This window comes from Schistocerca americana, chromosome 4 (assembly GCF_021461395.2).
Source record: "Schistocerca americana isolate TAMUIC-IGC-003095 chromosome 4, iqSchAmer2.1, whole genome shotgun sequence".
In the NCBI taxonomy this organism is placed as follows: Eukaryota; Metazoa; Arthropoda; class Insecta; order Orthoptera; family Acrididae; genus Schistocerca; species Schistocerca americana.
The window spans coordinates 207573202-207589522 of record NC_060122.1 but is presented as its reverse complement, the minus strand read 5'-3'; the positions used below and the strand labels follow the sequence as shown (position 1 = coordinate 207589522).

Sequence of the window (16321 nt, the reverse complement as noted above, 5' to 3'; positions counted from 1 at the left end):
TAATTCCCGCTGTACCTAGCTTCAAACCTATCCATTTCCCTATTTCAATTTTCTAACCCACCTGCCCGATTAAGGGATCGGATATTCCACGCTCCGATTTGTAGAACGCGAGTTTTGCTTCTCATGATTACGACGTCCTCCTGAGTATCCCTCACCCGGAGATCCGAATGGGGTTATTTTGCCTCCGGAAGATCCTTCCATAGAGGACGTCATCATCATTTAACCATACAGCAGAGCTGGATGCCCTCGGGAAAAATTACGGCTATAGTTTCCCTTTGCTTTCAGTCTTTCGCAGTACCAGCACAGCAAGGCCCTTTTGGTTGATGTTACAAGGGCAGCTACAACTACTGAAAAGCCTGCTGCTCCTCTTCAGAAACCACACGTTTGTCTGGCCTCTCAACAGATGCCCCTCCAGTGTGATTGCAACTGTATCGCTGAGGCAAGCAAGCCTCCCCACTAACTACAAGGATTAGCGTTCATGGGTGGGGCCGTGAGTGGGGGGGGGGGGGGGGGGGGGGGGGGAAGGGGTCAGTGTACGTACCACACTGAATAAAGTTTCATACTACGTGATCTTACAAAAAATAAATCTTTTCATGGTGTCATTTTTAACGAAGGTGACATACTTTCACCGACTTAGGTTATTGTCGTGAGTAGCTTCTCAGCAGGAGAAGTAGCAAGTCGAAAATTTGTGTCTTGTTTTGTAAGAGCATCTGATATTATCCAGTAGTTGCTCCAAAAATTTAAACTCTCTAGACCACTTTGTACAGTCCATAGAATTTTTCGTGTTGGAAGACCTCACGAGGAACCACAGTTGAACCAAGTTTGGTATTTATAGCACTGTACTGTTGCTTCCCTTTTTTAGTTTTTCGAGCTTGAAAAACGATAAGAGACAATAAGGTCCTCTTTAGAATCGCTCAACTGAAACATAAACACAAACTTGAATCATACTGTCTTCTTGCTTGTCTTACGCAGGGACCAATTGCTGACCATCTGGCTCACCTACCATAATAGATACTATGTCCTGAGCAGCTGGTAAGAAAAGCTCTTCAGCTACGGTATGAGGTTTCTTGCTGTTTGCTGCACGATAAGTAACTCCGTAAAATGGAAGAAGAACCTTTGTAACAACCATTGCTTGTTTAGTGGAAGCAATTTTCTTCTATCACTTCTTTTAACTTGTAGTAAATGTATTATTGTGGTTTGTCGAGCAGACTATTGAGATTTGACTCATCATTTTATTAGCGTCGTTTCAGTAGCAGCTAGGAGTATGAGAGAAATGACACACTGTGGTCGTTCTTCATTTCAAATGGCAGTAATCCTAAAACTGAAATTCAAATAACCGTCGTTATACTTTCTGCATTTTCCTCTGCTCATGTCTTTAGAATTGTATGATACACTTATAATACCAAGTTTTGTAGTCAAATTTAATTTTTTTTGCTCTAACAAAGAAAAACAAACCACAGAAGACTAACAACAATTAAAAACGATGTAGATTAGACAAAACTAACATTCAATTGATATTTACTGAATAAAAAGCAAATTGAGTCACGTATTGCGATGCACAGCCATAATGTTATCTGCCAGCCTGCTGTAGTATAGTAACAACTCTTACTTTCCGAACCATTAGATGTCAATACTAGCGCACACGCTGTTCATTTAGTCTGTAAGCAACCAAACCAAATTATTATTCTTATGAAACTACGGCGACGCTCCTGGGAGTCGCGGCACCAAGTTTAAAAACCAGTGCTTTAGAGCATCGAACAATAGTTAGTTTAGCACAAATCATTGACGAAATCAGGTAAAGAACTCAAAAACGTCGCATCATTCTTCATCATAGCAATGTCATCCATCACGCAGCATGTGGAACAATGAAACAATGGATTGTTTGGCGGAAGAAAAACGTATAACTGATCTGTCATTACCAGTTATTCGTTCATTTCTTTTTCATGCCTTATATCAAAATTATTGTATACAGTGATTTTCATTACACCAGACAGTTTCGAATCCTTTCAAAACTGTGTTTATGAGACATCAGAGTGGAGAAGAAAGCTTCCCGAAATGCGTGGAAAGGCGGTAGAAGTGTTCGAATTTTAAAGACGAACGTTTTGAGAAACAATAAAGTTATTTGTATGTTGTTTGCAAAAACGCAAAAGGCGTCCCTCTTATGTTGTTGACAGTCAACGACAGGCTACTGGAAGAAGGGCGGAATGTTATAGTAAGCGCTTCTGCTGCAGGTCGATCTCGGGCCGCATCGTGGGCAGCGTGTGGTGGTTCTTCACGCTGATCCTCATCTCGTCCTACACGGCCAACCTGGCCGCCTTCCTCACCGTCGAGCGCATGGTGGCGCCCATCAACAGCCCCGAGGACCTGGCCTCGCAGACCGAGGTGCAATACGGCACTCTCTACCACGGCGCCACCTGGGACTTCTTCAGGGTGAGACCGTCTAACCAGTGTTGCGTCGGCATCTTATAGTTCGATCTGGAGTTTCTGGTACAGTCATATAACACAGAGTGTTTCTCGTAGGAGCGGACGAGTTGAATGCTTGGGACTACAGAACTTCTTCTCCTCCTACGCCTCCTCCTCCTTCTATTATTATTATTATTATTATTACTATTACTATTACAGATTATTTCGCAGCTATGACAACCATAACTTTGGTTGTACATTGTTGCTGTAAAGAAATTATCAAAAATTCTCCAGGATAATCTTATAGAAGCCCTTTATAAAACCGAGAGAGGTGGTGCAGTGATTAGCACTCCGGACTCGCATTCGGGAGGACAACGGTTCAATCCCGCGTCCGGCCATCCTGCTTTAGGTTTTCCGTGATTTCCCTAAATCACTTCAGGCAAATGCCGGGATGGTTCCTTTGAAAGGGCACGCCCGACTTTATAAAAAGCTTTTAATAGAGAGAAAAAGGAACAGGTCTTTACTCATAACTTTTTACTTCATGAAGTTAGAGGGAATGTTCAATGTCCCAACCTTCAAGTTGTAAGCCGATTAATTGTATAACTTCTTAACAGGCTGATCATCGAATGGGTATATCTGAAATTTATGCACCGTATGGCGTACTTCGAAAGTGTCCTAACTCATGTTTCTATAAAATACCTGTAGGACGACAGATCGCTGCAAATGAAATCAATCTGAGTGCAAGTAAACAACAGTCAGTTGCTTAACTTTATTTTTTTGAGATGATATTTAATACTGATGAACACATCTCGTAAGTATTTTAAAGATACCTCAAGTGTGAGAACATTAATTTTGTTTGAATCCTCTCCGCAGATTCAAATTCCCACCATCCTGGGGATTAGTAAGGGAAATGTAGGGTTGTGATTTATGTATGCCATTATGCGGACATAGACTGTGGGAAGTTGTGAATATTGATAGAGAGTCAAACGTTATAGTCTGTGGACTAGGTGTTAGCTCGTTCTCATTGTTCCGCTGTATACGTTTTCTTAAGTTGTTCTACGACAAGTTGAATCAACAGCCTCCTCCATAGGAAACGAGAAAATTAATTTTGTTGAAACTGGGTTACGAACCCCAGTCAAAATGGAAACTCAAACAGTGGCTCTGTTCAATAAATTAGTTCATAATTTGTAAGTCGACCATTATAAGGGAAGAAGTCCGTTAGTGTGCTTATTTGAAATACAATGATTTTTCTTCCTTTCCAGCTGATGATGATTTTGTTGAATATTTTGTACCTTAAAAGACCGGGGAGTGGTGGGGATGAGATATATATCCTGACTTTTTACTGCATTTCTTCAATCTTGTAGAACTGTTTTGTTACGCTATCATTTTGTAAGGAAGTTCCATTAGTATCAGTTTGTCTCCAGTATTGAAAATTTCTGTTACAATAGTACCGGTTCCTGGATCCTTTCTTTACGAACAGGTAAATTGAATGGACTTTTACATGACGTCTAGCATTACTGTGAACTGCCATTATTTCATAATTAACAAACAATATATGTTCCCGATGTATCTCTTGAAAGGTAGGACCTTTTGAAGTAATATTAGAAACTTGAATAAATGGTACTGATGTTTGGAATGATATTCATTATGAACCGGCTTTCTTCTTTCTAGGCCATCATCACATAAGTTAATAGCAAACAGGCCGGACACGCAACATCAGATATGGTTCATAGCTGTTCAAAAATGGTATTACAAAGCTATGTGTTATTTTACGATTGTGTATCGCAACAAAAACACATGTGTTAAGTAATTCACGAAGTACCTCGGACAAACAAATCTTATATTACTTTATACGCAAAGATGAATAGTTTCGGAATGTATAAACCAAAAACGTAGGGTAAGGCAGTAATGATACATACTACTGTGTTTTACGGACAAACTGGTGAATGTGATGAACAAGTAGGGAAATCGGGTTGGTCAGAGGGGAGAAATGAGTATATAGAAAGTGGGCGTGGAACAGTATTACAGACATATTATCTAATGGTGACAAAAATATGAGCTTGTTGCTGCTATTTTAGTAGAAATAATAATGAAATGTGTTTGGTCATTAAGGACCAGCCCGTGATTCTTTGATTGGTATTCGTTAATAGCAAGAATTTCGAGTAATGTCAGTTTTTTACCTTTACTCTCTCTATGGAGACTATTGTACTGAATTTCATGAGTGTGACATTCATTCTGAGCATGTTCAGTAAAGGTGGAATCTTCCTTTTCAGTCTCCCACTCCTTTCTTACTCAGTCATTGTAGTAGTTATAATCCTGCCTGATTTACCTACACATAATTTTCCAAACAGATTGCAGGAAATCCTACAAATTCAATCTCGTTCTAAATATGTAATTTTGTCTTTGCTGTTGAACAGAATGTTAGCAACAGCAGTATACCTAGTATAAAAAGCTAGAGTATATTTCCAGAATTTTAGTCTGCTTTCATTTACCTGTAAAGTACTATCTATGCATAGCGTGGGAACCTATTTGTGTCAGTGTGTTTTAGTGCTATCTGAGGAGGATAAAGCAGTACTGTTATCCTCAGTCAGTACTTTCTACCATGTATGTTCTCAATCAGAGTAGGACCATAGCCATTGCTGTATGCTATATCTCTAATTATTTTTAGTTCATTTTCAGAATCTGGTTTGGTTTGTGGTGTAGATAATAGTGTGAAAGGCTGCATGTTTGTGTTTTATAGGATGTTGGTAACAAGCTGGTATTACTATGTCTGTGGAATTTTCTTTTTCATATATATTGAATAAATGTTTTTGCTTACTACTGTCAGTAGTAAGGTCTAAAATGTTGAGAGTGTCTCCTTCCAACGCCACTGTTAACTTAATTCTACTCTGTTCTGAATTTTAATGTTGAGGAAGGTAATTTAACTGTCTCATGGTACCTCTCTACAAGCACAGTACACCATTCACATACCTAATTGTATTTCAGTACTTTGGGGCTGTTTCTCTTACACTCTTGTCTCCATTGGATTCTATCTGGTGTTATATATGTGCATAAGTTCTCCCCACAGAAATATTAGAAAATACGCTACTTACAGGAAATTATGCTAGTTTAGCACCAGATGGAGTGGGTAGTTCCTTCAATTTTTTTCTAATGCAAGTGAGTTAGACAAAATTTTGGTTGAAATTCAGTTTAAAAAAATTGTGAATCTCTTATTAATGGCAAGGTGCTGGAACTAAAGATACTCAGATTTTACTGGAATACCTTCTTTGTGAAGCTCAGGGAACCCATACAATCTGGGTGCCATTTATTCATGTTTGTGAGGTATCTGGAATCACTATAAGCAAATATGGATTGGCAAGTTTTGATAAGGTTCTTCACTTCCATAACACATTTGCTTGGGATCATTAAGTCACTGAGGGAATTCGAGAGGTTTTTCAGTTAATTTACAACCAGATGTTTTGTTGACACATCGTCTGACAAAGAGTATATGTGTAAATACAGATATGTTCAGCGCTAGGTGTAGGGAGCAAAGAATTTTGGCTACACTGTTGCCACGCGGGATCAGCCGAGCGGTCTTGGGCGCTGCAGTCACGGACTGTGCGGCTGGTCCCAGCGGAGGTTCGAGTCCTCCCTTGGGCATGGGTGTGTGTGTTTGTCCTTAGGATAATTTAGGTTAAGTAGTGTGTAAGCTTAGGGACTGATGACCTTAGCAGTTAAGTCGCATAAGATTTCACACACATTTGAACATTTTTTTGATTACATTGTAGAAAATACTGTTTACTTAAGATGTGATTCAGTGTTACTGAGTAAGACAGAATATACTGAAAAATGTTCGCATTTCTCAACTCTGTAGAAATCCCACACTGAAAATGTTATGGAAGGGAAAATATATATTAAAACCTGCTAAATCATATACAGATATACCTCATAAACTGAATAAAAGAGCATCCCAATTTTATTGGTTATCTAAGCTTCACAAAGATGGTGTTCGAGTTAGATCTGTAGTGTCTTTAGTTTCAGCACCTTGTCATAAATCATCCAAAGACATTAACTAATTAAAACAAAAACTTGTCGGAGAGGCTATGGAAATTGCAACACAATTTTTTACGTAAAACCAAAACTAATCCAGAGGAGGCAGACAATATAAGATGGCAACTAAAACATGCTTTCAGTAAATTTCCAAGTTCAACAGACTCTGTAGAGTCAAACAGGTTAGCAATGAGGATGTCACTGACCACTTATTAGCTGAAATGCTTATGGGTAATTCTGACAACAATTTTTAGAGAAAGAGACACAAAGTATTAAAATACAACAGAGGACTAGGTATGTAGATGATGAACCAACAGAGGACTAGGTATGTAGATGATGAACTGTGCTTGTGGACAGGTACCATGAGTCAATTATAGAAACTTATTCAACATTAAAATTTACATCAAAGATGAATTAAGGTGAGGCTGGAGATTGAAGAAGATACTATCAGTATTTTAGACCCTACCATTGACATCAGTTAGCAACAGCGCATATTTAAGATATACAGGAAAGTAACTTCTTCAGACATAGTAATACCAGCTTGTTCCAGTATCCCATAATACACAAACATGCAGCCTTCAACTGCATGATGTACTGCCTACTGTCTACGCAACAAACCAAACCAGATTTTCAGAATGAACTGAAAATAGTTCAAACATGGCATAAAACAATGGTGACAATCCATCTCTAATTGACAACATACTTAGCGGAAAGAAGAGACTGGGGGTAACAGCACTTCTGTAGCCTTCTCAGACAGTACTAAACCACAACGACCGCCACTGGATCCCCACACTATACGTAAGCAGGAATTCACAGGTACATGCCAGCAGACTAAAATCTAGAAAATACACTCCAGATTTTTATACAAGGAATTCTATTGTTGGCCACATTCTGTTGAACAGTAAAGACAAAATTCCGTAGTTAGAAAAGAGTGGACATTACAGGATTTCCTACAATCTGTGTGGAAAATTATCTGTAGGTCAGTCTGGTAGGGCCATAACTGCTACAGTGGGGGAACACGAGAGGAACAGGAAACTGAAAATAAAGATTCCACCTTTGCTGAAAATGCTCTGAATGAATGTCACTCTTACGATATTAAATGTGATGTGCTCCATAGAGAGACTACAGTTAGAAAACTCATTATTCGAAATTCTAGCAATAACAAATGCCAATGAAAGACTCACCAGATGGTCATAAATGAACAAACACAATTTTATTGTTCACCCTTAGAAAAACAGCAGAAGCCAGTTAATATTTTTGAGACTATTAGATAATATGCCTTATAACACTGTTCCACACATACATTCTACTGATTCCTTTCTCACGTCTTCCCCATCCCACATTCCTTGGGCTGTGCACCACATGCACCAGCCTGTCCATACAAGTTAGTAGTCTGTGCCATACAACATTTCAGATTCCTATACTTTTCTCCTTTGCATATACAGTAATAAAAGAATCACTTTTCCAGAAATACTTTGTGAATTTCATATTGCTCATGTATTGTATCGATATGTAGCTGTGAAATGTCTCATAGTTTTGAGAAACAATCTATGTATTAGTTTTTAGCTATCTATGACGTATAAACTATCTGTTAAGTATTAAGTTTATCTGATGATGGCGTAGAAAGCAGAACGCCAGTTCAAAATAACGAACTATTAAATAAATATTATTAGCAACATGAATCTTGTTTATTCACGTTTTTAATTTCTCTGTGATCCTCCAAGTACTAAAGACATATTCCATAGATGTTTGAAGAAATCTTTTAATGCTTGTCATATTTGCTCCCTGTTTTTATGTATATGTATCACAGTTGTTTTTCTTATTACAGAAGTTTATTTACTCATATCGCATAAAAATACGCAATGATTACCATTTTCAGCGAAATTAAATCGCCATCTTCAGATCATCTGTACAGAACAAATTTTTTACATTGTCAATCCGTCTTGTCGACTGTTCACACCAACTGAACACAACTTACAGAAGCAACATTCTATAGTACCATCTGTCATCATACAATAAGAGAAAAACTGTGCTAACATAAGACACGTATAAAATACTGTCATGATTTTATATAAGTCTTACATATTTTGTTTTTGACTATTGTGCACTGTTTGCAGATATATTCTCTTCTTGTATGACAAGAGACTGTACTATGGAATGCCATATTTATAAGTTGTGTCCAGTTGCTGTGAAGAGTGAACGAAATAGATTGAATCTGTAAAAAAAAAAAAATGTAGAAATGATCTGAAGAAAGCCATATGTATTCACTGAAACTAAAAATCACTGTGCATTTTCATCTGATCTGGGCATTGGGCAAATAAACTTCTGTAATAAGAACAACAACTGCATTTATATATATAGAAACTGTGTCACGAAACTCTAACCCTGGATAGCTGATGCCAAAAGGAACCAAAATTACTAATGTGGCACTAAGTTTCTGTAGTTTAAAAATGGTGCATTGTCGGCCTACACAACGTTAGTAATATTAGTTCCTACTGTCATGAGCTATCCAGGGTTAAATTTTTGTCACACGATTTTTCTCCTTGTTCATTATTACCATTTTTTCTTTAGCTTTTCATTCACATACTTGTGAGTATATACGTATTTTGTATATCTAGGTGTTTTGTATATGTAGTATTTTACTTGTAAGGTTAGGAGGTGTCTTTCATTATTGGTTCAGCTGCATTCACAGCTTTCTCTGTTGTAGTAAGTTTGTGATTATTTTCACTTGAATGTCCCACAAAAGTTGAGGTGTTTGTCACATATTTCATGCTCTGATATTTTCTTTGTACTGGGTGTCTATATTCCGATGTCTGTCCTGCATTTGTTCCATTACATCTATTGCGTTGTACTTGCTATATTCTAGGTTTCTGGTTGATATCAGTATCTTTTATTTCTTTTGGAATGTACGTTTGGAATGAACTGTCTCTGGAATTTGTTTGTTGTTTGATGTGTGAATATGTGTTTGTATGCCATTGTTCACTGCCATGGATCTTCTTTTTGTTTTCATGTATTGTTTGTGGTTACTCCTAAGAAGTTTGTTTTGATGTCATATCCATTTTCCACTGCGCATTTTATATTCCTGTGTATTGTGTATATATCTGGATGTCACTGGTCAATTTTCACTGCTGGTTAGTCATTTGAACAAAAAATATCATCCATGTATCGAAACTAATAAAGTATGTTGCAGTTGTTTGTGATAATGATTTAAAAGTCATGTTTTCCATATGTTTTATGAAAATGCTAGCTAGGGTACCTGGCACTGTGGTTTTCACTGGTAGCTTATCTTGTTGTATATAGTATTCATTATTGATCTCAAAGTAGTTCTGTTCATTTATCAATTCCAGCAATTATTATATTTCTTTGATGTGTTCATCTGGTAGTTGGCTGTTATCCTTCCAGTTTTGTTGAATGATGTTAATTTTATCTGCTGCTGGTATGTCAGAATACATAATTTCTATATCAGAAGATAGAAGGGTAGCTGTAACTGGGATTTTTGTGAGTTATATTAACTGTGAGGTGGTTCTTACAGTTCTGTCGTCTTCTATTTTATAGGTTTCAGGTAGTAATTGCAACATGTGTCTTGCAAGTTTGTGTTAGCTTCTTTTTGGTGTTTATGATGGGTCCTTATGGGGTGTCGGGTTTATGAATCTTTGGCTGGGTTTAGAGGGTGGGTGCAGTGGGATTACCAGTCATCTAGTGTGAATTCTACATTTTTTGAGATATCAGAATTTGTTTGTTGGATCTGATTTCAGTTTTTAAATATTATTTCATTAAATGAACTCTTGAGTGTTGTTAATGTATTGTTGTTTGTCTGTGAGGACAACTGCATTTATTTTGCCTGCTTTTGAAATAATTATGTTTTTATTTTAGCATTTCTTTCTTAGTTTATTGAGTGCTATAGATTCTGTGTTTTTATGGTTTTTTCATGTCTTTTATAATTCCTGGCTGTTCTAATTTTATGTGTTTCTTTTCTGACCAGTGCTCACGTTGCTGTTTTCAATTTTCTCCTTCTGTTTTAGAAAAGCTGCTGACTGTATTATAAGGTTTTCTAAGTATACTTCGTCTACTTTTATGTTTGAATTATATTTCAGTCCTTTTTCTAGTTGCTATTTTTTTCACAGCTTAGTTGGGTGGCTGTGAGATAACTCAGCCTTAAGTAAAATTGTTGTGTGTGTTTCAGTTGTGTATGGCTTATGTTTGTATATGTGTTTGTTCTCTCAGGAGCTGTTTTACCATTTTTTTTTGTTTTGTTTTCCATCAGTTCCTTTCATGACAGTGTCTATTTATCTTTCAGTTTTGTTGATCAGATAAGAGAACACAATAGTATTGTTAATATTACAATTTTCAGCCCTTTTGTCCTTCACATACTTGGAATAATTTTTGTTGTTCATCCAAGGAATTTTGCCACATAATTTCCCATTGTCTGCACCTGTATAGCATTCATTTTCTAAGGATATGTAATTATTGCTGAATTTAACTGTTGTCTGTCACTATTCTTAAATTAATTGTTTAATGTCTATTTCTGAATTTCTGCATTATGAAACTGTTTCTTTAACGTTGTGTATAGTTTCTTGTAGCTGCTGTATCTTTGGTCTCGGCAGACATTTAATCATTGGCCCTAATGAGGAGTTCTTTCAGCCTATAAAAGAACCTATCCACATGCCAGACGAGCCCCACAGGCTCTACCTTTGGGCACTGCACTTCTGATACATAAGGATGAACAAGCAGTTCTCCACTTCTTGACTGTTCCGTCTTCTGTAATTCGAACATTTCGTCCCACTTTACATTAAAAAAAAATACATCCAAACATTCTATGTAGTTAAATTTCTTTGTATTAATTTCTTCATAACTAATTTTAAAGTTAATATTCACATCTGGTCATGTGTTATTTCTCAGAAGTGAAAGAGACAGTTCCAGTTTTTGTTACATTCTGTTGAGGACGATGGCAGTTATCATTTTTCCATACCATTTTCACTGTCATGGAGACACTGTCAAGATATTTTTCTCTTTCCTGTCGTGGTTCTCTAATGATCCTCTTATTCAAGCTTTTGTACTACTGTTGGTCTTCCACTTGCTTGAAATCTTTTGTGTTCTTCTTTGTTACATCACAAAAAGTCCTTCAGTGGTCACATGTAGTTTTCTTTTTTACTTTTCATTGCTTACTATTTCATTCTGTTTTTATGATGCTAGTTTTTATTTTTTGAATTTATTTGTTTTCCTTCCTGTTGACTGCTGTTACAGTTCCAAAAAAATTTTGTTTTTCATTTTCTCTATTACTCTTTATACGTCCCTCCCTTCGTGATTTTCTTGTTTTTCTCGATCCTTGTAATTAATACTAATATACGATGACTTTCATCTTCTCATGCTGAGTACAATGTACTATGTTTAACCTAGTTCTTAAATCCTTGTCTATCATTTATGAACTCAGTCTACTATGTAGTGCAACCCCGAAGTCTTTTCTGTGTATATCTTTCCTGTGTGTCATGGCAATAAAAGATGTTTGTGGTTCAAAGTTAATATCTTGAAAAAATTTACGAAGCATGTAGCACTTTTCATTGTTTGACCTTAGTCCAAATTTCCAGCCACCGCTCTTTCCTCTGCGTTTTCAACTACACCACGAAATTTACCCAGCAAAATAATATTTTCTGCTCTCATGGCTCTACCAACTTTATCTTCTCATCTCTCACATTTATGTCGTCCTTCTCATGTGGAGTTGTTGGAACATATAAGTCTAGGTTGAAATTTTGTTCTTTGGTTTTGTCTCCACTCTAACAAGTATTATTGTCTCATTATACTGGATGTATCATTTTATTCTCATACCAGTTGATGGGTAAGAATAATATGGACTCCTGTCATCTGAGGGCTTTCTTGTACAGCTCCCAGGTATATTACACATAATCAACTATCCAGGAGTCACAAGAGTCTAGGTTTCTAGGTTATGAAATTTTTAGTACAGCAATATTCATTCGTTTCATTTCCGATGTGAAATGTATGCACGAAACATAAGAAAAGTGAAATTCATTGTTGCCATTTTCACTGTTTCAAATTTTGATTCTTTCTCCATTTAATTTTATCAGCTCGGGCATTCTAATGGGGTATTTTATCTGGCCTCTGTAAAATTTAACCAATTAGATATCCTGTCTTCCATCCTGTTCTGCTGATATTTGGGATAAACATTCGGTCTTTTAATGGAGTAGTTCCCTTTGCCGTGGTTTGTCCGCCTTTAGTGCAGTTTCACACTGTAAGGACGAAAGGTGTCGTACCTTCCCGTATCTTTTACTAGCTCATCCAACTATGGCTCTTGATAAAGTGGAATTTCAATACCTTCAGAGATCTTTTATTTGTGGGCCACTTACTGATTGAAAGTTTCTCCCTATTTGTCCACAGGAGTTAAATGTCAGGGCTTTCGTTTCACTAAGGCTAGAACCGTAAAGTACTTTCTAGGCTCTCCTGTACATTTTGGTATAATACCTTAATGAATTAAATAATTACAGCCAATTTGCGCTTCTACTTCAATTTTCCCTTTGCCATTTTCCTACCCATTTCCTTCTAGATATGTGTATTTAGAATAATCATATTGTCTTTATGTAGTTATACTAATGCACAGGATGAATCAGATAGGACTTTATAACTTTGGAGTAATATACACATTTATTGAGATAACTTACAGACTCGGTGGCTGTATCCTTTTGTAGCAAACAATCTATAGTTTGTTTCACGTACTGCATCAATACGCCATTCCACCACCAAGAGTGGTAGCGTAGTGCACAGTTAAAATAGCTACTTTCACTGGTGCGGAGCGTTCACGCTGTCTGTTTTGATGTCAAGAAACGATCTCTGCAACAACTCTAAAGCGTAAAATTGTTCTGAATACGCGAAAGAAACTCCAAGTAGGCCTACAATTTACTCTTGGCACAAGCACTTTGTTGAGACGGGTTGTCCACCATGACATGGTAAATCACCAGGTCACCCTCATGTTGATCATTATGTTCAGCGGGTTAATCCACAAAAATCAAAGCTACGCGAGTCTCGCGACGTTGGCATTCCACGGAAGACTTTTGGACGAGTACTGTGTAGACGTTTACACTTGAAACCGTACAGATTCACAGTGGCACAGAACATTAGTGATGCAGGTAAGGTTACTCGCGGGAAATACTTTGCGAGAATATTGCATCAGATAGAGGACGACGAGACATTCCTGAACATAATAATCTTCAGCGGTCGCGTGGAGTGGCCGCACGGTTAGGGGCGCAATGTCACGGATTGCGCAGTCCCTCCCAACGGAGATTCGAGTGCTCCCTCGGGAATGGGTGTGAGTAATGTTCTTAGTGTAAGTTAGCTTAAGCAGTGTGTCACTCGACGGACCGATGTCCTCAGCAGTTTGGTCCCTTAGGAATTCACACATATGTGAACATTTGAATTTTTAGCAATCAGTCAACATTTCATATCAATGGCATAGTGAACATGCACAGCTGCATAATACGAGGCAGCAAAAATCCACATGCAACCCAGAAACACGTTCGTGACAGCCCGAAAGTTAATGTGTTTTATACCATCAGCAAATTGAAAGTATATGTCCCTTTCTTCTTCATGGAAGACATTTTACAGATCGATGAAGATGACCGAGATGGGATGGTTTACTACCAGCAAGACTGAACACCATCTCACTTCCTCACGGAAGCTAGAGATCGATAATCGCTTCCCAGGTCGGTGGACTCGCCGTGAAGGGCACCTCGCTCCCCAGACTTGATACCACTGGATTTCTTTCTCTGTGGTTTTATTAAAGACCGTGTGTATGTTCCTTCCACCACCGAACATTTTCGCTGAGCTAGAAAACCAAATTTACGCTGCCCCTGGACAGTTACCCCGATTTGCTGCAACGAGTGAGTGAAGAAATTGATTACCAGTGGGATGTTTGCCGCGTCACAAATTGTAGTCACACCAAACCAAAATGACACTTAACACTTTATGTGGAACTTAATGTTGTTTGCTACAAAGTGACACCTCTACCGATTCTGTAGGGTATCTCAATAAATCTCTATATAATTCCAAAGCAGTAAAGTCCTTTTTGCCTCACCCTCTACAATGACTGTCAATTCCGGTTTCACCTCTAATGTTTCCCACTGATGTCTAATACTCAGTTTTTGTCCTAATTCAGTATTAACATCCTCCTTTTCCACTTAGTACTGCATGCTATCAAATTTTGAAACTCTTCGAAGAGGTCATGAATAATATTCAATTGATGAATTTTATTGGTTGTCAGACCAAATCTTTCAATCATCTCGCAGATTCGTTCTATACATATTATATTTATTTTATTTTTCACCTTTAAAGTATGCGCTACAGCTGAACTTTCTCCCTATTGCGCTTACTCGTAAGAAAATTAATATTCTGATTTAATTTTATTTGGCTTTCTTTTACCACACTTCTGATAAACTTAGTAGATATATGATGTTATGTAGCTGCACATCCAACTAGACTAACCTATCTTCGAAAGACGACAATTTATCCTTTTTAAGGAGAAAGTACTAGCAGTATTTGTGTTTATATGTTCCGTGTTATTATCTCTTTAGCGAACATATTGTACAGCAGGATGTGAGTGCACAATTAGCTTGGCTTGCCCTATGGCTTGAAGTCATTGCCTGAGTTTCTTCAGTTAACTTCTGCCATAGCTTTCTCCCTCTGCCTGAATACCGATATCCCAGGAAATCACTCGTGGGAGTAGTGCCTTCGACAACCATACTCAGGGCTGACCTGCTTGCCACGGTTCGAAGAACTTATTTAGTTGGAAGTTAGTCTTTAATTAATTCATTTGGTTGTGAAGGCTACAGGCTGTAATTCCTCATAATGGATTTCAAGGAACAATAAAAGACTGAGAGATGACCGAGTGAAAAATGGGTAACTGACATTAGAAAACGTGTCGGTCTATATCAATAAACAAAAGCTTTGCATCACGTCTATATGTCAACCATGTGTTTGACTGTTCCTATACCGATCGGATGGTCACCCCTGACGTTTGTAGACTGATAAGCCAAGAAAATCAAGACCCATGCCCACTGTGACCTTGGACGCCGCCTGGTGGTGTTAACGGACACGTGACGCGTAACAAAGGTATGCAAGAGGAACAGACACGGGGCATCATCCTAGCGAAGATATGGGCTGCAAAGGGGGGGGAGGGGAGGGGGAATCTGCACTGAGATAAGCAACTTTGACGAAGGGCAGAATATTGTTACGTAGAGTCTGTGAATGAGGATCTCGAAAACGGCGAAAGTGACCAAATGTTCACGTGCTACTGTAGTGAGCATCTACGGAAAGAGATGGACAGTGAAACTATCGCCCGCAGCTCGTGGTCGTGCGGTAGCGTTCTCGCTTCCCGCGCCCGGGTTCCCGGGTTCGATTCCCGGCGGGGTCAGGGATTTTCTCTGCCTCGTGATGGCTGGGTGTTGTGTGATGTCCTTAGGTTAGTTAGGTCTCAGTAGTTCTAAGTTCTAGGGGACTGGTGACCATAGATGTTAAGTCCCATAAAAAAAAATTAAGAAAAGTGAAACTATCACTAGGCGCTAAATGGTTGAACGTCCACAACTCTTCTCAGAGCGTAGTCTGCTCTGTAAAGTAAGGTGAATCCGTCGCCGAGGCATCAACATGAATTCACAGTAATGATCCTCACACCACTGTACCACGGTTCTGGCTCCGAGACGTGGGCAGCTATACTGCTGAAACGTGACATCGCCGTCAGCGAAGACATCAAACATGAAGGGATGCTGGTGGTTCGCAGCTGTTAGCGTGTCTTCGATTACTACCACAGGTCCCATGCAAGTGCAGGAGAATGTCTCCCACAGCATAATACTGCTCCTACCAGCCTGTGTCCTTGGCACGCTGCACATTT

The 16321-nt window shown here is 38.2% G+C and overlaps 1 protein-coding gene across 1 annotated transcript in view; it reads left to right on the top strand.

Annotated features, from left to right (window-relative positions):
- The window catches only part of LOC124613042 (glutamate receptor 1-like), a 1340173-nt gene that overhangs the window by 1228440 nt on the left and 95412 nt on the right, over nucleotides 1–16321 (top strand). The window contains exon 14 of the mRNA XM_047141610.1: nucleotides 2232–2430. Coding sequence (XP_046997566.1) covers nucleotides 2232–2430 — 199 coding nt within the window. The remainder of the gene's footprint in view (nucleotides 1–2231; nucleotides 2431–16321) is intronic.